At 39.2% G+C, this 22,839-nt stretch overlaps 1 protein-coding gene across 1 annotated transcript in view; it reads right to left on the reverse strand.

The window, feature by feature from the left end:
• The window catches only part of LOC139959748 (uncharacterized), a 43,592-nt gene extending 21,057 nt beyond the window's left edge, over window positions 1-22,535 (reverse strand). Inside the window, exons 1-15 of the mRNA XM_071957582.1 lie at window positions 22,088-22,535; window positions 13,837-13,953; window positions 12,808-13,167; window positions 11,941-12,018; window positions 11,509-11,622; window positions 9,003-9,128; window positions 7,869-7,982; window positions 6,775-6,888; window positions 5,206-5,319; window positions 4,444-4,557; window positions 3,978-4,088; window positions 2,999-3,112; window positions 2,575-2,688; window positions 1,930-2,154; window positions 653-1,678 (exon numbers count right to left, since the gene is read on the reverse strand). Of these exons, the coding sequence (XP_071813683.1) occupies window positions 653-1,678; window positions 1,930-2,154; window positions 2,575-2,688; window positions 2,999-3,112; window positions 3,978-4,088; window positions 4,444-4,557; window positions 5,206-5,319; window positions 6,775-6,888; window positions 7,869-7,982; window positions 9,003-9,128; window positions 11,509-11,622; window positions 11,941-12,018; window positions 12,808-13,167; window positions 13,837-13,953; window positions 22,088-22,148 (2,902 nt within the window). The 5' untranslated portion in view covers window positions 22,149-22,535. The remainder of the gene's footprint in view (window positions 1-652; window positions 1,679-1,929; window positions 2,155-2,574; window positions 2,689-2,998; window positions 3,113-3,977; window positions 4,089-4,443; window positions 4,558-5,205; window positions 5,320-6,774; window positions 6,889-7,868; window positions 7,983-9,002; window positions 9,129-11,508; window positions 11,623-11,940; window positions 12,019-12,807; window positions 13,168-13,836; window positions 13,954-22,087) is intronic.
• Window positions 22,536-22,839: the final 304 nt, after the last annotated feature.

Below are 22,839 nucleotides of genomic sequence, written 5' to 3' on the forward strand. Positions count from 1 at the left end.
GAAATATTAAAGTGTTGTATGGCATCACTTAGTATCATAATATTTATGCCAACATGTTCCAAAAATTAACCAACAACTGTATTCCAAGTTTGGATAAAGTTATTGCCGATTTAAAATTTTGCCCCCATCCAATACACCTTGGGCCTGATAAAAAAATTTGCTAGAATGGTGCCATGGAGACCATATGGCTTACATTTACCACCTATTAACCAACCACTGTATTCCAAGTTTGGCTACAAACTGACTTAAGGCTGCAGGGTTATTGCAATGTAAAGATTTTTGTGTTTGACTTCATGACCTCATTCATATTAATAAGACAATACGGCACACCTAGCTATAACACTTCTTCATAGCAAGTATGACAGTTATACATCACTCCATTGTTGCTGCTATCTCGAAAACAAGCAAGTGTCAGAGACAAAAACACACACACACACGCACGCACACACGTCAACCTGACTGCATAGGTTCCTTTACCTCCAGCAAGGAACCCCAAAAAAGGTTTTGAAAAGGTACTAAATGAACACTTGTGTAGTACAAAATAATCACCATTAAATTGCTGCAAGAGTTCCACCCTCTTTTCGCCCTCCTTAAACAATACTAGATATGGTTAAATTAAACACCTCTACTTCACTTAAGTTAGAGCTCTCACCTGTTTCACAGTTGATACCGATGTAACCGGCCTGACAGCCACACGTATAGTACGTATCGTGGTCGATGCAGTTGCCGGTATTCTGACAGGGATTGGAAGCACACGCATCGACTTCCGTCTGGCAATTAATACCGGTGTGAGACGGCAGGCAAGTGCAGGTGTACCGGCCGACCAAGTCCGAGCAGATGCCACCAAATAGGCAGGGGTCGCTACTGCACTCGTCCACGTTCACTTCGCAGGCATCCCCTGTCCACCCCTCAGCACAATCGCAACTGAAGGTTCCCGGTAGGTTGATGCACAGCCCTCCGTTGTTGCACGGGTTCGTCTGACACTCATCAAAGTCCAGCTGGCAGTTAGTGCCGATGAAACCGCTGATGCAAGAGCAGGTGTAGTAGGTCTTCTGGTTGATGCACTCGCCGCCGTTTTCACAGGGCATGCTGCTGCAAGGGTCCGTCTCCATCTCGCAGTTCACGCCCTGGAAACCCGGTAGGCAGGTGCACGTATACTGCGCCTGGAGATTGTTACAGATCGCATTATTCTGACAGGGGTTACCGTCGCATTCATTGATATCCACTTCGCACCTATCGCCTGTAGTCCCGGGGGAGCAGGTGCAGTTGTAGCCGTTCACGACGTCTATGCAAGTGGCGCCATTCAGACAGGGATTGCTGAAGCATTCATCCACGGGGTCCTGACAACGTGGCCCCGTCCAGCCAGGCTGACAATTGCAACGGAAAGCATTTTGTTCGTTGCTACACTGCCCTCCGTTGAGACACGGGTCGCTGCTACACTCGTTCACGTCCTCCGTGCACAGAGCCCCTTGCCAACCTCGCTGGCACGCGCACGTAAAAAAGTTTATTGCCTCGGTGCAGATGCCGTTGTTCTGGCAAGGGCTGCTGTTGCACTCGTTGATGTCCAAGTCGCAGTTCGTGCCCCTGTAACCAGCCGCGCAGAGACACAGGTACTGCAGATGTCCGTCAACACAGCTGCCCCCATTTTGGCAAGGACCACTTTCACATTCATCGACGGCTGAAAGTAGATGAAAAATTCAAAAAGTCAACAACAAAAAAGTTAGTCATTTTTATACTTTGATGAAACTATTAAATCACGAATGCATGAAAGTGCAAGTTTGTTAAACCAAAAGATATTGTTGAACCCCATTGTCTCGAATGACCACAAAATGGTTGCTCATGCTTAAAGTTGACTGCCTCTTTTTACTGGTATCGAGGCAGTTACTCATTTCGGAGATGAAATGCACCAGGCTGCTAATTGTCACTTACATAGTTCACAGAGGTTGCCCTCCCATCCTTGAAGACAAGAACACCTGAAGCCATTACTCTCGTCAACACACGTGCCACCATTTTGACAAGGATTGCTGGAGCATTCAGGCGCATCCACTTCACATCTTTCACCGGCAAAACCAGGAGGGCAGGCACAGGTAAATTGGTCGACGAGGTTGGAACACTGACCGTTGACGCATGGGCTACTGGCACATTCATTGATGTCTATGGAAATAATATAGTAACATTAGGGCACCTCAAAACTTATTTCCTTGCCTTCTAAATTGATGAACTAAGGCCACCTAGTGAGTACCTATGTGGGCTATTTTTTCTTTCCTTCTCCAATATTGATTATTAAGTATTTACATGAGCTAAGGTCACCTAGGGCGTTGCTATGTGAACTCTTACTGTTTCTAAGGGGGAAAATGCAAACAACATTACAGGTATCTTACACTTGACAATTATATCAAATTGATGGCTATCAAGTCAAAAATGGATATTAACTTAAAAATGAGTATCAATGAACTTCAACTGCATAACGAGTACACATATATGTACTCCAATCATTTTGTCCTTCAAAGGAGTAGTCATGGGTACTCCAAGTTTTTATATTAACGAGTGCTCATATATATAAAAAAATTGTACCTATTTCACAGTTGACACCTTGGAAGCCGGGCAAACACAAACACTGGAACTTATTCACCAGATTCTGACAACTTCCTTGGTTGAGACAAGGGAAACTGGAACACTCGTTGATATCTGAGAAAACAAACCAGAAACAAAGAGATCACAATAATCGCTTTTTTACTTTCCTCTTTATAGCTTTACATTTAGTTTAGTTACATTTAGTTACATCTAAAACACTTTCACAAGAGGAAATGCCAATTAACTGAAAGAATAGCTGACTCTTGTTCTTTTAAATTTCTTTTCACTGTTGTACATGTGGGTACTAAAAAGAAAGAAATAAACACATAAAAAAAAAATTTAAAAAAAAAAAAAATTATTCTATACATAATTTTTTTTTTTTTTTTTTTTACAAATTATTCTAAATAAGGGTAACTCTTCTCACCTAATTCGCAAAACTGTCCTACGTAACCAGGTAAACAGCTGCAGGTAAATCCATTCAGAACATCGTTGCAATTGCCTCCATTTTGACAGGGATTACTGATGCATTCGTTCAACTCTGAGGGATTGGAACAGTGAGGAAGACAGCTATCGGTTAACTTGTAGGGGAAAGATATATTACGGGTCTTTTATACGCCACCTCTGAAACCTGGAGTGCCAAGGAATAATTTATCAAGTATTGCATCACAAAATGCAATGCAAATGGGTCAAATTACTCTACAAGTCAAAAAAACTATTAAGCATATACACAGCTACCATAGTATTTATATATGAGACAAATTTCAGAGCCTTCAATACTGCTACACAATATATATAGATATATGTATATACATATAATACACATATCACTTTCGATGATCATGCACTTAAGAAGAGCTAGCTTTGCTTGGAAGCTTTTCAAAAACCAAACATTGGCTGTTTTACCTCCGGCCTCTTACCTAATTTAATTATTGTATCTGACTCGAGATCCCAGCCTTTCTCTAAATTCAGCTTAGTTGTTTACCAGGTTTTCCGTTATTCCTATACATATATATATATATATATTATATACGTATATGTATATAATAAAGACAAGCACACCAGAAAATTTCACTGCACGACCAGTTTCGTCCTTCTGGGACTCATCAGGCCAAGATAGGAATGAAACCCATTTACCTTTGCCTGCTCTCTTATGCCAATATAGCAGGTAATACCTGTTAATCATGGTATACAGAGAAAGACCCATAGATAGATGAACATCACTATGGTAACTAACCCAAATACCACATTTAACTTCCGTAGGTCCCAGAATGCAAAGAGACACCTAGATATCATGAAGATCAACCCCATGGTCATAAATAATACCAATATCGCAGGTTATACCTGTTAATCATGGTATACAGAGAAAGACCCATAGATAGATGAACATCGCTATGGTAACTTACCAATATCGCAGTTAACACCTGTGAATCCTGGATTACAGAGGCACACATATAAAGCAGGGAGATCCACGCAGGCACCGTTACCGCATGGACTGCTTGCACATTCATTGATATCTGCACACAAAAAGGGAAATATTGAAAGAGCATCACTTATAATTACACACCACCATTTTACACTCACTAGATTCACTCTCATTACTGTTGTGGGACTTTTCTATTGTTTTTTATCAACACATGGAAGGTTACCTTCTTTTTGTTAAACAATATTACAAAAAAAGTTCAACTTTTTCCTTGATCAATTGAATGGCTTAGAGCAGGTTTTTTTAACATCACGTTCAAAGTAAAACACCAATTACTAGAAAATTGTCAAAATCAGATATTGATAGAAAACTTTGCCCCCCCACCCCACAACCCCCCCCCAAAAAATTGTATAAATCAAATAACTCTATCTATCTATGAAATTGCTTACCAGTGCTGCAAGTTAAATCTGTGTAACCGTCGATGCAAGTGCACGTAAAAGAATTGATGTTTTGTCTACAAGTGGCACCATTTTGACATGGGTTGCTTGCGCACTCATCAATATCTGAAAGAAACAGAGAGGAAAAAATTGTTAGAAATCTTCCTTAACTTGATTTAAACACACTAGCATGAGGTGAACTTCTCCGCGTCCTCTTTCATGTTTATTGTCTGTCATTTTCTGTCGGTCTCTTACCGATTTGTCTGTTTTTTTCGTTTCAGTTTCATGCAGCCTCGGAGGGAGAGCAATTTACGACTGAATCGTTAGGCTCTCTGACTTTTACAAATGACTCATAATTTCCAAAATTATTTTGGTTTTCTGTTAGGTTCCAATTAGGTTACAAAATTAGGATAAGTTTCCACATTATTCACCATCAAATCCAAGGATCAAAATGAGATAGCTTATATGGTTTCTGTATATACACAAAAACAATGATCCAAGGATCAAAATGAGATAGCTTATAAGGTTTCTGTATACAGGTATACACAAAAAACAATGATCCAAGGATCAAATGAGATAGCTCATAAGGTTTCTGTATATACACAAAAACAATGATCAAAGGTTCAAAATGAGATAGCTCATAAGGTTTCTGTATATACACAAAAACTTGCAACCACTGAACGATCCTTTTAACAGCACACACTCATAATTCAACACAAAATAACACAAATCTTTTAACCTAAAAATAATAAAATAAAATAAAATAAAATTTACCTGTTTCACATCGATCTCCCAAGTAACCTGAAGGACAGATGCACCTAAATTGGTTGATTTCATCGGAACAAAATCCGTTGTTCAAACACGGATTGCTGGCGCACTCGTTGATATCTGTAGAAAGTTATTAAAAACACAGCAAACAGTGTAAATAAAACCTTTAAACATTCTACATGTCGACAATGGATCGAGAGAAAGATATGACTATTGTGGGACAATAATATAACGCATGAAAGGGATATTTCGATGGCAGAAAAAGCAAACCTTATCTTAAAGTGAAAAAAAAATATTCCACACTGTGAGTTGAAAGCCTCAATCCCTTGTTCCTAACTCAAGATCTGGTTGATTGAATGTAACCCATCTTGACAGGCTTAAAGGTATGCTGTATTGGCCCCAAAAATATGCTAGATACTCAAATATGGTCACCTTTGATCAAAATTCTTAAACTGTTTTTATTACAACCTTTGAGAAATTTTTCCTCACTGGGACATTCAGTCATCTTGTGTGTTCCTTAAAAATGTCTGTGAACAATTTGGAGAGTAAAGACCTCTAGGAATGTACTTTTTGAAAACTTCTAGCAATTATAGCATGCTTTAATTTGGGAGATATACTGACTACCTTTAACCTGTGATTCTTTCAAGGAGTGGATCACAGGTGACGGTGGTCTGTGATGTACTCACAGCAAATTCATTTTCAAAACTTAACTTTCCTATTATAAACTTCTTTAATGATTAATCCTTGAGATATGATACCTTTTTGGAAAACTTGCTCAGCTTCCAATGATCTCTGTTTTAAAATTTCGTCAAGTGCAAAGTTGTTTTGTAAATAATATTAGTTTCCTCTGTGAATAAGTGAGTCAAAATATTATGAAGAAAAAATCCCAAATACATTTCCAGCTCAATTGCCCTGATGACATCATTTCTCTCTGCTACTGTTGCCAGATGCATTATTTGTATTAATAACTCTAATCAAAATGCAGTTCTAGATCTGAGCCCTAGAATATTATCTGAACGTAAAAATAGACCCCAGTTCTTCACTAAATTACATCAATTGTCTAGGATGGAAAGTTACAAATCACTGGAGCGTATACCTCCAATCTCCACCCCTTCTGAGATAAATGTATTTTTGGTTTATGTTTTTGCCTAAAGGGAGAACTCAAGTTATTTTGATCATAAGTCACAAAAGAAGAAATGTTCAAATGAAGGATTTCCTCACTTTTCCTAACAATTTTTTTAAATTTCAAGGTCTTTCATGACCCAAAAAAGTGGTTTTCCTGTTTCCCCCACTGTTCTGATGCTTCACATGTTCCAGACTGTGTGGGAACCATTGGTAAAGGCTATAATTACTCTTTTTTTTTAAACTTATCCACTTTTTAAGACTTGGGATTTGACATTCATGCAACAAAACAAAAAAAATAATTGATATATTAATAAATAAACCAATAACTATATAGCTTCCTTTCCAGAAGTACTTTAAAACAAAGCAAGGTTAACTGGAAACACAGAGCCAGTTACTTTGAAGTTCAGTTTGAATTCTCTGTTACAGTGAGAACAAGCGTTGCAAACGTACCTTCGTCACAGAGTGTGCCTCTAAATCCAGCCAGGCACTGACAAGTGAACCCATTGAGCCCATCGATACACTGGGCATTATTCTTACATGGATTTGTGGCGCACTCATTAGTATCTGTTAGGGGGAAGAGAAACTATGAAGTAAACATATATAAATCATATATACATTCATTTCAGGACATGAATTTAAATAGTATTGCAAAAGAGCATGCATGAAGGACAAATCAGTTAGGAAGTGGTGGGTCACAGGGAAAATAGTAACTTTAACAGTAACAGTATGCAAACACATGCTTCATATAAAAGCATTAGAAGCATTGATCGTCAGTCCCGTCTGGCATGTGGTGATAATCTCACCAAACATTTTGTTATCATCTTTCCAAACGAAAACCCTGAATCTAAAACTATTTTGATTCTTTGAGAGGTATCTTTTCCACACACTTCACATTTTTTACGCCTGTCTCAATTCAAATTTGAAAACAACAAAAGCCATTAGCAACAAAAACTTGCATCTGGGAGGCTGTGGGGTCAGTCCCTGGATGGCCAAAGTAAGGTGGGTATATTTTCAAGCCAGGAGAGATCCAAATTTCTCCATCTAAAATGGTCAAGTCCAAATTGTACAACAACAAAAAACCCAAAATGAGCTTCACTTATAAATTGGATAGCCACCCAAAAAGAATTGTAAGTAATAAGGCAATTTAGCTTCTCCCACATGAATATCTGACTGCTCTGCCTCTCCAGGACAATAATAGAAGTCCTGTGCTCTACCAGTCGAATTATGGAACCCTAAATTGGTGGCAATCCATACAAAAACATGTTTTTGGGTAGGGGTGCAAATCAAAAACCCACAGTACCTTCCTGACCCTCCAGGGAGGTACCACACTTCAGTTTTTTCCTTGCAGATAACTAGTTATATTTTAGCTCTTTCAAATGTGTTTTACAATATCCATCTCATTTTTCCATCATTTGATTTGCTTTGTATACAAGTAAAAACAACTAAACAATATCAATATATAAACAATTTTCAAAAAATAGGAAGGTTTCTTTGTTGCTACTTCTTGGAAAACCATTTCCAATATAAGACTTTAACGAACGAACCAGTTTGACAAGCTGTCCCCGAGTACCCCTGAATGCAGAAGCAACTGAACCGGTTACGGCCGTTAACGCAGGAACCGTTGTTCTGGCACGGATCGCTGGAACATTCATCAAAGTCTGAGGAGCGGAGAAATAGACAAAACGATGTAAAATTTGATTGAAGGAAAACTGTCCTTCATTAAAAGTCACAATAGACATGTAGCATATTGCAAAGACAACCATCATTGACCTGGAGCCATCTGTCCATGTAGCCCCTGGAAACTACAGTACAGTGGCGTAGCCAGACAACGGGGGGGGGGGGGGGGAAGGGCAGAGACAGGTGCAAAGTGCCCCAACCAAAAATTTCATGGATGAAATGGGATGGCAACAAAATTGGCAAAAAGAAAAAGTCAAAATTATCGATATATGTGAGAGTGTGGTGGCCAATTGGCTAAGGCATCGGACTTGTGATCCAAGGGTTGCTGGTTCGATTCCTGCCTAGTTCATTACGTTGTGTCCTTGGGCAAGATGCTTTATCCTCAATTGCCTCTCTCCACCCAGGGGTTAAATGGGTACCTGTGAGTTTACTTAATTGTCATTGGGAGCAGTATATAACTGCTGCCGACTGGAGGGATTGTCTCTGGGACAGGTTATCATTGACCAGGGGAAATATAACATCTGTAAAGCGCTTTGAGACCTATTGCTGGTATAAAGCGCTATATAAAGAAAAAAGGAAATAAAATATATATGATACCGGATAGACTACTTGTTTCCTTTAGCATGGTATGATCTATCTCTCAGAAGGTTTCCCTCATTAACCATACTATAAACAAAGAACGAGGATTCTCTAAACAAGTTAACCTTGGAGACTCAAAAGTAAGTACTTTCACCGGTCACTGTGTGGCTGTCCAGTTTCTAAGTACAACATGAAACTTGTATCGCCAAACATCACTAGACGCCCAAAGAAAACAAAAACATCATACTTCTAAATCTGTCAATTATGAAATTTGAAAAGAGTCATATATGAAATCTATATACACAATTTTTTCCTGTACAGCTTTCCAAGTACAATATGGGAGCTTGCATACTGTACTTACCTGTTAGGAATTAACCCCCCACCCCCCAAAAAAAAAATAAGTCGTTCTGTTCATAGCTCACCTTGGTTGCATGTAATTCCTATCCAGCCGTTGTTACACTGGCACAAGAAGCGTGGATCGCCTCCGACAAACATGGTGGAGCAGATGCCACCGTTGACGCACGGATCACTGATGCAGGGGTTCACCACTGCAATAAAATACACATATCATAGCAATAGTGCAGTGTTCTTGGGTTTAAACTTGATGATACTTACAAAGCCATTAGACACAGAGCAGGGAAGATTTTTATGACTCAAGTTTTATGTAGCAGTTTTGAAGGCTCTTATAGAATACTATACAGTTTCTGTGTAAAATATTGCAATGCATCTTTGGTCTTGTATACCATGGTGACCCTTTTGCAATGTAGCATTTTGCGATGCGATATCGGATAAATTATTCCTCCGAACTACACGTCAAGGTATCTTGCTCAAATGAGAAAGTTTTCAAGGTCAAAAGTAAATTACTCTTTGTGACATCAAGAACAATATACCCAAACAAGTCATATACAGAAAGGTTGTGTACAGCACAACAAAGAAAGCAGTTATTTTTTTAAGCAACTGACTTATTAATATCAGCAATGTAGATGGAAAAAAAGTTAGAAAATTTTGTCAGTTTAATTTGTTGAAAAAAAGACAATATTTAAGTATATATAACAAATGGAATGGTTTGTCAATGTCTCACTAGGGGTACAAAAACGGCGAGACTTGTCTCCGTTTCAAAACTCTATCTTTGCATCTGATCGTCTCATCCAAGTCCAACCCCCCTTCTGGCTTCCAACCCTCCCTACCCCCTTTCCATCAAGATCATATCTCAATCTGGAATTAACAGTGAGACTTAATTAAAACAACTGGCCCAGATTTACATTAATGGGTCAGTCAGCAAAGGTAAATTTGGCAACCATTTGGTGAAAACTCTTGAGATCTTTAGAAGGAATGAGTTATCCTTAAGATTTAAATTAGGTTTGATCGACATTTGGATGAATTGCAAAACAATCAAACCAGGTCAGATACTTGTTTTCATTATTTTAGGCTATAACGAGACTGATTGTCAATATGTTGTACACAGGAAAAACTATCTTAATATTTAATTTTGATGACAAGCCAAACATCAAAAAAGATACTCATATACCTCTTCATAGATAACAGAGTAAAAAGAAAATCCTTTGAAAATGTTTCAAGAGAATAGAATTTCATAATAAAGCGATCCATTCTGAGAGACCATACTCTTTGATTGATATGGGAAAAAAAGAAGAAGGCATATATTGAAATGGCTGTGAAATTGTAAAATAGCATTTCAACTTTTCCACTCAAACTATTGTATAAAGTGATCCAGCCTTCTTTAAGTGAACGTAATACCATAAAATTTATCTCATAAACTTCCAGTACCATATACAAAGCACAGTGAGATAATATATGGTAAAGCATTGGGGGAGTGTACATGCTTCACTGAGTTTCTATGGTATACACTTAAGAAAGATCTAAACAGTGATTTTTGATGATCAAAATTGTTTTGATCCATGAATCATCGAGCGAACAGCTCTATTAGACAAAAAGAACAAGAAATCTGCAATCATGCATGGTTGGGTCTCTAGTTGTGATTTGAGTTATGAAGACATCTGTACACTAGCTGTATATTGTAGGTAGCATGTACAGGCAGTTGTGTGCTTGGAAAAAATGTAAGAAGACATATTGCACAGCAGAGAGTTCTCTCAGCTGATCTGCGTTGATTATTAGCGGTGTTTTTTCTTGCAGAGAATGTCATTACAAAAATTGGTGTGTTTTTGCCATGAGATCAGGTGAAGAATTTTTTGAGAATGATGCAAAATGGCAAATCAAATGAATCTTGCTCTACAAAAGTACCAAAATAATATAAAAACTCGGTGAAACTTCCCTTCCCCCTTCCCCTTCCCCCAGATGTTTCAATCATAGTGGATTCTGCTATAAATTTGTTTTGAAAAAAAACAACACCTATGATTTTAACCGATTTGTCATTCTGGAGGTATAAACACTATTATTCTGATGTTTCAATGCAATAAAGCGTCATACTTAACAAAGTCATTAGCTTCTTTTAGACAAGATGTAAAATGAACACATGAAATTATGGACAAATATATGGATGATATTATAATGACAGACCTGCCAACTGTTTTTTTCTTGCTAAATATTTCTTAAATTTCAGTCAGAAATAGGCTGTGCGAATGCATTAAATACCTTTTCTAGCACCTTTTGAAAGTACAGTATGCTCAATATGTGATTGTACTCGGCATCGCTAACACTATAGTGCTATAGTTACATTTCCGTAGCCTTTTTTGTAGCTCAGAGGTAACAAGCAAAATCCAAATGTGTTTCTGTGTTACTTTATATATGGCTACGTACTGTATCTTGAAACATATTTGAATTTCGCCCAAATTTCCCGGAGTAAAAAAAAGAATAAATTTCATAGTCTTGTGAAAGACAGGTAGGCACCCAGGGTGTTGTTATGGGTGGCAATATACATGGACAATAAATTCTTTGATTAAATGAACTTACAAGTCTCACAGGTCAGGCCTTCATAACCAGTCTGACAGAGGCAGAAGAAAGAGTCGACTCCATCAATACAGGTTCCATCGTTCATACAGGGAGAACTGTCGCACTCGTTGATGTCTACAACGAAACAAACGATGGGTATCACACTTTGAATTTTTCTGCAACTAGGGATTACAGGAAAATAGTAATTTTTACAGAAATGAGAGACACGTAGATGTCGAGAGACAAAGTTTTGGTTTGAGTCTTAAGTTGAGTAATACTTGCAAAAATTGTCGACCGACCTCGACAAAAAAGCTACACTTTTAAGGAATAAACATCTGCTACGGCCAGCGTCAGGAAGATGTTTCGGTCATTCGTTGATGACTTAACAGAATTTACATTTCTCAGGAAGACTTAAGCGAAACCAAACGAGCATGGATATGAAAAGCTTTTTACCTTCACATCGGTGGGAGAATTCTTCATCGATGCACATCTGCCCCGGGCTGCAAGGCCTGCTGGAGCATTCGTCATAATCTGCAAGGTAAGGGGGATGTAAACATCTCAGTAGTACAGTGTGTAGAGTTGTGTGAAATTAATCACGTGGTGATCAGAATTAATTTGATTTGGGCAAAGTCCTCCTGTACATCAAAAGGTCTGAAAATCCTAGACTGGCTGATCTGGACTAGGTCTATCAAGACATCTCTGTTTGGCAATACCGTCAGAATCAGATGATTATAACGAAGTGGAACGTTTTGTGATATATAGGTAGCGAGTGAATGATGTCTGTGTCATCAGAAGTGTGGTGGACACCATTAACCGATGAGTGCTACAAACAATGACACACAATGAAAATGTTACTTTTATGAATACCCTATATACCCCAACATTCCTTTATTATGGTGGTGCAGCTGCCCAGATTTTTTAGCATCATTGCCGTCTTCCATCCATGCAGCCATCTGTAAGCTGTACATGCAGATTCATTACATCTCTTATCTATTAGTAATCTGATTGGGTGGTCGGGTGATCATAAGCAGTCTAGCTTGTACCAGAAATATTGGCGCTGCAGTTACACGAGAGGTCGCACTTCAGTCAAATTATTTTTACCGCTATGGGAACATTATACAACAATACTTGCCACATGCAGTTTCCCTCTCCCCTTTATTTTATCCCCTTTGCATATTTTTCTTCCAAAAGAAAAAGAGAAAGGGGGATCACTAAATTCCTGTCACATACTCTATATCCACATACCAACCCCCCCCCCTCTCCAATTTCCAGTACCAACTCCTTAGATTATGCAAAAATCTCTGTCAAGTACACACTTACCCACAATAAAAGTAATATTGTAGCCATCAAGGTTAATACTAAAATCAGTTTCCAGGTGAAACCAGACATATTCTGCCTCAAGGTCAAGTGGTGCTGGAGGAATATTGTAGGGTCTGTTGTAGGTCTGCAGCGGGCTCCTCACGTCAATGGCACTGCCTGTACCCACGAACAACTCATCTTTGCTATCCTCTAGTTGGAGTACATTAAATATAAGTCTTATCTTCTGGGCATCCGGGAAACCTACAACTGAAGTACAAGTCAGCCTTATAAAATATGTTCCTGGCCACCCAGGGGACAGGACTTCACCGGAATCTTTAAAATACTGGTTTTCACTGCATGAATCCATGCAATCGAAAGGAACTGTGATAAAGAAAGATAAAAGTGTCATAATTTAGAACTGCGAAAAGAGATTATAACGTTCTAGTTTTAGGGGAGGTACTTACACTACATCACACATCCCAACAATTTACATTCAAGAATACTTTTTGATGTAAGACATCTATGATATGATACCTAGGAAAGTAAGATATGAAGGAGAATACCCAACCAAGAATTTAACTTTGAGAAAGGATGATCTATGGATTTTCCTCTAAGGAACCACTGACCCTTACCCCTGGAGGTTGCAGAGAGGTGAGTGTAGATCAAAGTCCATATGCTCTGTTTGCAGCTGTCATGTCTTCACAAAAATTTCTTAAGTAATGTATAAATGTAACAAACAGAATTAAAGGGACAGGTTGAAATAACAAACAATGTTCAGTATCAAAATATCCTTCAAGCTTCAACCTAAAATGAACCTTTTCATAAGGAATATTAAAATGTAATCATTGACACAACTGTTACTAGTTTGCTCAGTGTTGTAATCCATCTCTTGAGCTTCATTTTGAGTCCTTCAAGAGTAAAATCCTTGCTGGGTTTCTCTGTAAGAAAGTTCAGTACTATAGGTAGGTCATGAGTTTGTTGGTCCTAACCATGAACATACCATTAACATTATATACATTCAAATTCTGCATAGCCTATGAACAAACTTACAGAGCTTCTCTCCACAGTTGAATGTGTGATAACAAACGGTACAAGCGCAGAAAGCTGTCCCGTCCTCTCTTAGTCGGCAAGTGCCTCCATTAAGGCATGGGTTTGGATTACAGGCATCTGAAGAAAAAAAAGATCAATTAAGCATTAGAGTGTTTGCAAATTTTCATTTGTAAGTAGCAAATGCCTAAAGGTATGTACTACCGTTCTTTCGCAAAAAAAAAATAGCCTTTGGCCTAAGTTAGACCTAACGAAAGGGTATAATGTTAATTATAGGACTAAAGTTAGTCCTACGTTTGGTTTGAGTTTCACCAATGTCAATGATTAGATGTCTCAACAATACGCCTACCAAAGCACAGTCGGTTACTCAAACGTGATTATATTCATCTCTTTCAAACTTGGTCCGCGGACTTGTGGCTAGGCTAGGAATAGTGACAGGCCCGTAAGATTACCACTGGGACTGCATGGGTTGTTGTGAGTAGTGACCCACGTAGATATAGTAACCTAAACAATAACTTGTTAAGATTTCAATATTTTTTAAAACAGCTGATGTGTAGGAACGCATGCGCAAAAATTCCAATTATCTGAAGGGAAATTCCCACCACATTCTCCTTTTCCCCAAAACTTCTGTCGTAACTTCTTTAGTATCACTCTTCGTTTCGGAATTGAGCCTACCCTGTAGGCTGCACCCAACATATAAAATTGTTGAATTGACCATTATTCTTCAGCAAACTGAAGTTTTGTCTGTTTAGTCGAGTGGTGAAATCGATCCTATGTTCCCGACGTCTCTATGTTCCGACGTCTCTATGTTCCCGACGTCTCTATGTTGAGACGTCTCTATGTTTCGACGTCTCTTTGTTCCGACAAAAAAGAAACAAATCGGGGCAATTTTTTTTTTTTAATCCCAAATTTGTTTGTACCAAGGAAACTAGTTTTGTGACTCCAATAGTTTTGTGAGCAAATTTCTTTTGGAACTAAATTTTTTTGGACCAACATTTTTCGATCCAATTTTTGGAGACCAAAATTTTTTTCACGAAAAAAAAAAAAAAAAATGTGACCCAAAGTTTGTTATGACCCAAACAGACTTGTGACCGAAAATTGCTTGTGACCCGAAAATTGCTTGTGACCCGAAATTTGATTGTACTCGATTTTTCGGACCAAAATCGTTTTGGGCCAAATCAATATTCGAATAAAATGTGTTTAGATTTAGACCAAAATATGGTGTCTGACCAATCATGGGCCCTTGTTAAATTACATAACCATATAGGGCGGGTAAACGTGAAAACTATAGATATCGCTTGAGCAATAACAAAAAGTCGCCTGCAGTGTGGACACAAAACATCGCGGGCACCAACAAAAAATCTATCGCGCCGCTTGCAGTATTCTTTTATGTATGGTCCCAAAGTTTAGTCCAAAGAATTTTTGTCCAATAAATTTGGAGTACAAACAAATTTCGGGTAACAAGCAATATTTGGTCACAAGCACTAGCTGTTTGGGTCACAACAAATTTTGGGTCACATTTTGGGAGGGGGGGATTTGGTTCCGAAAAAATGTTGGTCAATAAAATTTGTCACAAAATTATTGGGGTATGAAAACTTGTTTTCTTGGTACAAACGATTTTTTGGATAAAAAAAATTGTCCCGAATTATTTCTTTTTGTCGGAACAGAGATGTCGGAACATAGAGATGTCGGAACATAGAGAGGTCGGAATAACGAGATGTAACCAAATCAAGTGTAATATCGGCATATTAATATCTCGACTGTATTAGAATATTTATAAATGATATAGGCCTACCCTCACTATAAGACTATAAATGCATTAAACTTAAGTTAAGTGTTAAACATAACACTATGGGGGTTATATACAGCAACGTTTAACGCATAGTATTACAAGTCAGAGATGGTGCATGCGGGATGCACTGCTTTGTGAAGGACTTCAAACCTTTCACTTTTCATAAATAAGAAGTCCCCCGATTGATAAAAAACAACACTGTATTAATTGAAAATGCTCACTTGAGTACCATTTTGCTGAAAAAGAAATTACATTCAAATATTGGAAATTATGGTATAATTCATGTCCACTTTGTCACAAAATTTATCAAAAACTGAACCAATTTACAAAGCTAATTGCTTTTAAATACACTCGTTGTGGAAGGGCCTGTTGTTTCGTAGACTGCATACACAATATGTTCGATGTTTATGTTTCTTCAGGCTCCATGCCTCACATGAGTATGTTATGAAAGCTATGTAAATTGATTTTTCTTTCTTTTAGCTTCGTTCTGGTCCATCTTTGTATGATATGATGTATTTAATAAAAGATCATACTTTTGGTTACATTCATTTTCATGGCGCGTTATATTTTCCCTTCCATCTCTCATTCTTTTACTCTTAAACTTTTTGTTAAACTGTTGAGAATGCTCTTGCAGCAATAAGTTCGCTCGAATGGGATTTTATTGTTAATGGAAGTCATCTACGTTGAACTTACAGCCTATATTATCTTACTACATATGCATGTGTATGTGCAGTTGTGCACAACGAACCACGATAGCCGTACCTATAACCTATAGATGCAATATTCAGCCCGTATATAGGCCTATATATATAAATATAATTATATACCTGACAACACTGACTCATTATCGATAGTATGTAGGTGTTCCCAGTTTGTTCACAAAGGCTTATTGACACAAGAAGAAAGAAAATATCGACTTTTAAAGACCAGGAAATTGTGAAACCCACAGTGACGTAGTTTCCAAGACGCACTATAAATGCATTGCTTGGTAGTTCCACTATTTTAAAAGTAATGGTTTGTCCGGGGAAATGAGGTATATAGAGGGGTTGCTTTTATTTTGCGAGGGAGATGGGAATTGCCTATACAACAGTGAACACTGTAGTTCCAAATTATATACAGTGCAAGGAGGGACAGTAAGTGATGGGGAGAGGGGACTCCGTTTTGTACAGTAAAGTCACTAGGTGAATGTCCTTTCCACTCAAAGTGATGTCACATGCCGCGGGCATGTATCCACTGGGTGTGGCATTCTGGGGCAATTTCCACCCCCCCCCCCATTTTGAATATGCCCCAACCATTTGTTTTCAAATTTATGGTTTCAGAAATGGACCTCTATGGTGGGTCCATGCACATGCCCCGGCCCTCAAACAAACAACTCTGCCCTCCAAACAGACACGCCACCCCACCAAATTTGACACGCTGACTATATACGGGCCGCACATGATGCGTATAAGGCGATTATAAAGGGATTGACAAAGTCTGTCAGAACTCAGCCAGGTACATTGCTATCATTTAACATGTTGACATGTTATAATCAATTAAGTTTTATCCTATCATACATATGAGCGTTTGTGTTTCGTGTGGCAGTATAAACACAGTATATAGGCTATACATAGTGAGGTTTATAGAAAAGCTAAAACACTTAATAAGAGCCATTTGTTTTCCCCCATCTGTTAATGTTTTCGTATATATGATCGGATCAATTTTGGATTTTTCTGTTTGTTGTTGTTATTGTATTTGTGTACTCTCTTCACTTTATTTTCGTCTCTATAGTCTCCTAGCTTTGTGGATGGAAGAGGTTACGTAACTCTATATAGCGGAAACTTACACCATGCAGTTATTAGCCTTGTTAATTAAATCGAGAATTTGAATAAGGTTAGAATGTATATCAGGTGCGTATCCAGGGGGGGGGCGTTGGGGGCGCGCGCCCCCCGGGTAAGAAAAAGAGGAGAGAAAAAAAAGAGAAGAAAAAGGGAAAAAAGAGGGGAAAAAGAGGAGGAGGAGAGGAAGGAAGGGAAAAGAAAAAGAAGAAAGAGAGAAGAAGGAGAAAAGGAGGGAGTAAAAAAAAACGCGAAGACACCGGGAAGAGAAAGAGGAACAGTGACATCATTACAGCGTTGAAGGGTAGCCAGTGACGGATCAATGATTTCGTAAAAGTGTGCCTCACCCTACCCCTTACACCGACAACTCCATTTTTTTGACGTTTCCATTTTCCTCTCTCACTAATGATCTATATATATACTATATATGGTCTATCATAACGCGTGTGTAGAATTGTGCTATGAAACCAACTGTGGCTGGTCTCGAACTCGACCGTGTCGTCGGGGAACATGACGCATTTTGGGATGGGGGCGACCGCCCCCCCCCCCCCCATTCAGCATTTTTTTAAATGATATCGCTAAGTAATTTCAAAATAGAAAGTGCTTAGATGCAACTTACAAGGCCTGGGAAGTGTCATTTCCAGCGATCTGGGAGACATTTTCGGCCAATATTTGCTTGTACGCTTCGCGCTAACAAATGATCCTGGGTAGTGCCATTTCCAGCGATCTGGGAGGCATTATCGGCCAAAATTTTCTTGTACGCTTCGCGCCAACCTGTGGCGCTACGCTTAGATAATTTGCCTACAGGCTTCGCCCCTCCCTTGGCAAATTCCTCGCTACGCGCCTGTTCGAATTTGTAACGCAAACAGCAGATATCACATTATATCAGTGAGCATGAAAATGGCGTTCCAGGATGAAAAGCCTCAAAACTGTCCGACTTGCCTGAAAAAATAACCAAAAATTTTCGTCAATGTCAATATCATATAAGCAAGCATCGGTTATTACATCGCATGCCATCATGTACCGTACGGTCCGTTAAAATTGCGCAGTATACCGCGGGATGCTAATGTAAACAACGACATGTCTCATGTAGATGTATAAAAAGCATGGAGGTCCAATTATGTCAAAACTCTCTTTTACATTAGTAATGGCGAATTAGGGGTTGCACCCCCGCCGCGCAGTGGCGGAGCGTCCATACGGTCAGGGGGCGGATGCGCCCCCTGACGGACTCAATTGGACTGCTGGCGCCTTTTTCAGCTCTTTACCACTTTTTACTTATTCTAGATTATTGACTTTTTTATTGCGCTCTCATCTACTTATTGACATTTGTCACATTTTGTTGGTGTAATATGGCGATGACACCCTATTCTTCGTTTATCTGCAAATTAGCCAGGCCCTGAAAAGGTCATTTCCGGCGATCTAGGGAGTATCTTTACTCAAAATTTGTCTGTGCGCTACGCGCCAACCAGTGGTGGCGCTCCGCTTAGATAGTGTCGAAAGCGCCCCTACAGACCATTCTCGCCCCTCCTGACCAATACCCCTAGCTCCGCCACTGCCGCCGCGCCTCCTACGCCTATGTGTGTAGTGTTCGGTTTCGGAAATATCTGCTATTTTTTCATTTCCTTCAACCAAGTTTTATAATAGCCGTTATAAGAGGTTTATATTTGTACACCAATAAATTAACTGTGTCTGAATTTTCGAAAATTTCTGACCAACATTCTGCATTACAGTTTCCTCTACTCGTGCAATTTTGACCGGTCTGTTAGGGGTTGAAGGTAGTTTTTCTATATTGGTTGTCCATAGATGAAATTTTTTACAACATTATGGGTATGTTTTGAAGTGAGTTTATTCACGAGAAATGTGAATTTTCAAATTCTGAACAAATTTGGGGCTTAAAACCTTGAAAAGTGGGGCTGACGGGTATTGTGGGCCGCGACGTAGGATCACTGGCGGCTCCAATGGGGGGGGGGCCAAGGGGGGCCATGGCCCCCCCCCCCCCCCAAGGTGAGCCAAAAAGTGTTTCCGAACATCCCCTAAATCATATGATTGGAAATTAAAAAAATCGAGAGGAATAGCAGTGGTAGACTAGTCTAAACCTTTTCGTTTTCTGGTTTAAAATTAAATGCAGAGCTCCCAACTGACCCGCAATTCGCGGGAATTAGACCCGCATTCTAACACCCAAACCCGCTGACCCGCACAAGCGTCCGAAAAAAAACGCATTGTAATTGTCAAGTATACATAAAAAAATTTGCATCAAATTTTGACTTAGCAACCATCATTTCTTTAGCATTTAGCATAATAGAGTATAAAACCTCCTTTACAGCATCATTTGAACCTCAAATTAGCCTATAATTCTTTTCATTGGGGCGAGCAGCGAACATTTTCATGCCACGGGAAAGAATGAATTATCACCTACTATTCAATTTATTGATGTTACACAGAAAAAATGCATATTTTTCAGAAAATTTTGGGTTACAAAAGCCTTTCTAAGTGCCACCATTTTACATGTAGGCATCACCAAGATTCCAAAAAAAAATCAAAAGGGGAGGGGGACACCCCCTCCCCTTATACCCCTCCCCCAGGACGGCGATTCGTGGCATGGACCAGCATTTGCCTTCTCAAGAGTTGGGAGCTATGTAAATGTATGAGCATGAGGATTTAGAGTTTAATACCATTTTGCAGTTACAGACTGGTTGTAAGAAATTTATGACCTATGAGAAATAAAATTTCTTGAGAAAGATGATCCAACTTTGTTTTATAAATATTTTAGAAAATTACACCTGGGAAACATTTTTTTTAGAAGTAAATTAACATCACCATTCTACACTTTTGTCTCACCAAATTGCATCTGAAGGCATTCAGCAATAGAAAATTTTCCAAAGGGGAAGGACGCACCCCCTCCCCTTAGACCCCTCCCCCATATCACTCTAATGCCACTTTGGCCCCTCCCAAACAAAGGCCCTGGATCCGCCAGTGCGTAGGATCACCTACAAAAGCAAAGACCCACAGGACATGCGATCAGGTCGAACCTGACGTGTGCCGGGTTGACAATCTTCAAAAAGGTTATGGATGGAAAAAAAAAACTATTAGGAAATACTTGGTTCTCAGGCCAAAAGTGTACATCTGGTTGGTCATTTCAAGCCCTAGAAGTGCCGTTTCCGGTGATCTGGGGGGGTATCAAAACCAGAAATTTTCTTGTACGCTGCGCGCCAACCGATGGTGGCGCTCCGCTTAGATAGTAATTCGCGCCCCCCGGGTTAGAAAATCCTGGATACGCGCCTGTATATTGCATCCGATCGAGCTCAACTTATACATATTAAACAATACAATCTAAATATTTAACGTTTTTCTACTGCAGTACCCAAAAAATGCATTGTAAACAGAATTTTATCTGCGAAACTCATGCGTCCTGAGCGTTTGTTAAGACAAGTCTGCAGTAAGTCTAACAGATGCAGCAACGTGCGCATCACTTTAATAAGTTCATTACAAGAAAGGTATATAAACCCAAATTTTCAACGTAGGCCTAATTTAAACCCCATATAGTTTTATATGAAACTTTTATATCCCTGATATCCGGATGGCATGGATATAACCCTGTCATCTGTTAACGAGCCTTCCACCACGACACCTTTTACTCCGAACGTGCCACCCACCACCCCCCCCCCCTCCCGGCCACACACGCCCTGCTTCCCATGTTAAATGTATCCAACTTGAGAGACGAAAATTTCGCAGTTGCCTGAATCCCATTATCTCAATATCCGCTTCCTTGCCTTTGAAGGGACCCTCCATATATCAGGCTCCAGGCCAAACGGTAACGCACCACCTGTCAGTTCTCCTCTAACCAGTTTATCTCCTACTCATGCCACCCCCCCCCCACTACCTTCCACCGCCGCTCTAACATGCTACGGGTTCGCCCCTAACATGATAACATTTCGCCCACGATTCAAAGTCAAATATTCTAATTTAGTTATTAACTATTACAGTGGCGTAGGAAGGTACTTTTGAGTGGGGGGGGGGGGGCTGAAGACTGATGGCCGGCCTGGGGGAGGGGTCTAAGAATTTTTTGCATTTCCAGGTGACCTCAGATGCAATTTGGTGCAATATAGCACACTTCAACACCCACTCCATTTTGTTAACTTAATTTTGTATTTTCACCTGGCCTTAGATGCAATTTGGTGCTCCAAATGAGATTTTTTTCTCATTTGGAAATGAAAAAGGGGTTTTCTGACTTGCGGAGCGGGGGGGGGGGCGGAATGATACTTCCGCCCCTCCACATTTTTCACTGGGGGGCTGGCGCCCCCCCCCCCAGCCCCACCGGTTCCTATACGCCCTTGAACTATTACGTAAATGTAATCAGTGTTGCTTTCAGCATTTCTACATGTTTTGCTTTGATAAGGCTGATAATATGTCTAATTAACATTCCACATCAGTTAAAACAAATTCATCTTGGATAATGTTTCTTAAACGTCAGAACCAAAAATGATAGAAACGTAAAAAACATTTCGCAGTTGTGTGATATTCATTGTACATTGAAGGGCCAAAAAATTCACATTTACCATGCACTGCATAGTATGACATAGGCCAAATGACAGTTAAATTTTGAAAGATAGCCTATAATATAGATAACAAAAAATGTCCAGCTTACCTTGTGATAGAATTTTGGCAGTAAGACATGATAGAATAATAAAAATAGTTCTTAAGAACATGATTGCAGATATCCTTTTCGATGGTTGACCCAAAATTTGCGTAACAGGTATTTCCTTCTGATATACACTGAGTTCTCGCCGTTACCTAAGCCAAGAACTGAGCAACATGTTTCCTTCCAAGATAATTAAACTCGAATCCTTTGTATGTCCGTTGGCCTGGTTTAATTTAAAAACATCCAAACTCTGAATTCTTCTGTAAGTGGTGTCAGAGGTAGTTTTGAGAAAACAAATCCAGTTTAATAATGATAATAAAAAAGAAGTATTATCCGCAAAATGATTATTGTAGTGAATTACTAATTTACTTTCCCCTATACGTATATACCTAAGCTACAATTATAGTGTTACATGACTGTTTTCGTTGAACTGTGCGTGCGTGTGTGTGACGGGTATTCCTTGCACGCATCGATAACTTTTTCTAATATCTCGCAAACAGAGACGGGCAAACAATCCCATGAAACCGTTTTTTGTTGACATTGTTCGAAAGCTTTTGATATTATAATGAGCTGTGAGTAACTAATCAATACCAGAGAGGCGTTAAGTAATCTCATCAAGGTTCAGAAGTGTTCTTCTTTTTCTTTGCACTCTTGCCATCATTTTCGGTCGTAGGGGTTTTATAGTTCGTTATATTTACATTCGATCAGAAAGACATTAAGATTACACTTTTCATTGTAATTTACAGACGAATTGTTTG

Source organism: Apostichopus japonicus, chromosome 19, assembly GCF_037975245.1.
Source record: "Apostichopus japonicus isolate 1M-3 chromosome 19, ASM3797524v1, whole genome shotgun sequence".
In the NCBI taxonomy this organism is placed as follows: domain Eukaryota; kingdom Metazoa; phylum Echinodermata; class Holothuroidea; order Aspidochirotida; family Stichopodidae; genus Apostichopus; species Apostichopus japonicus.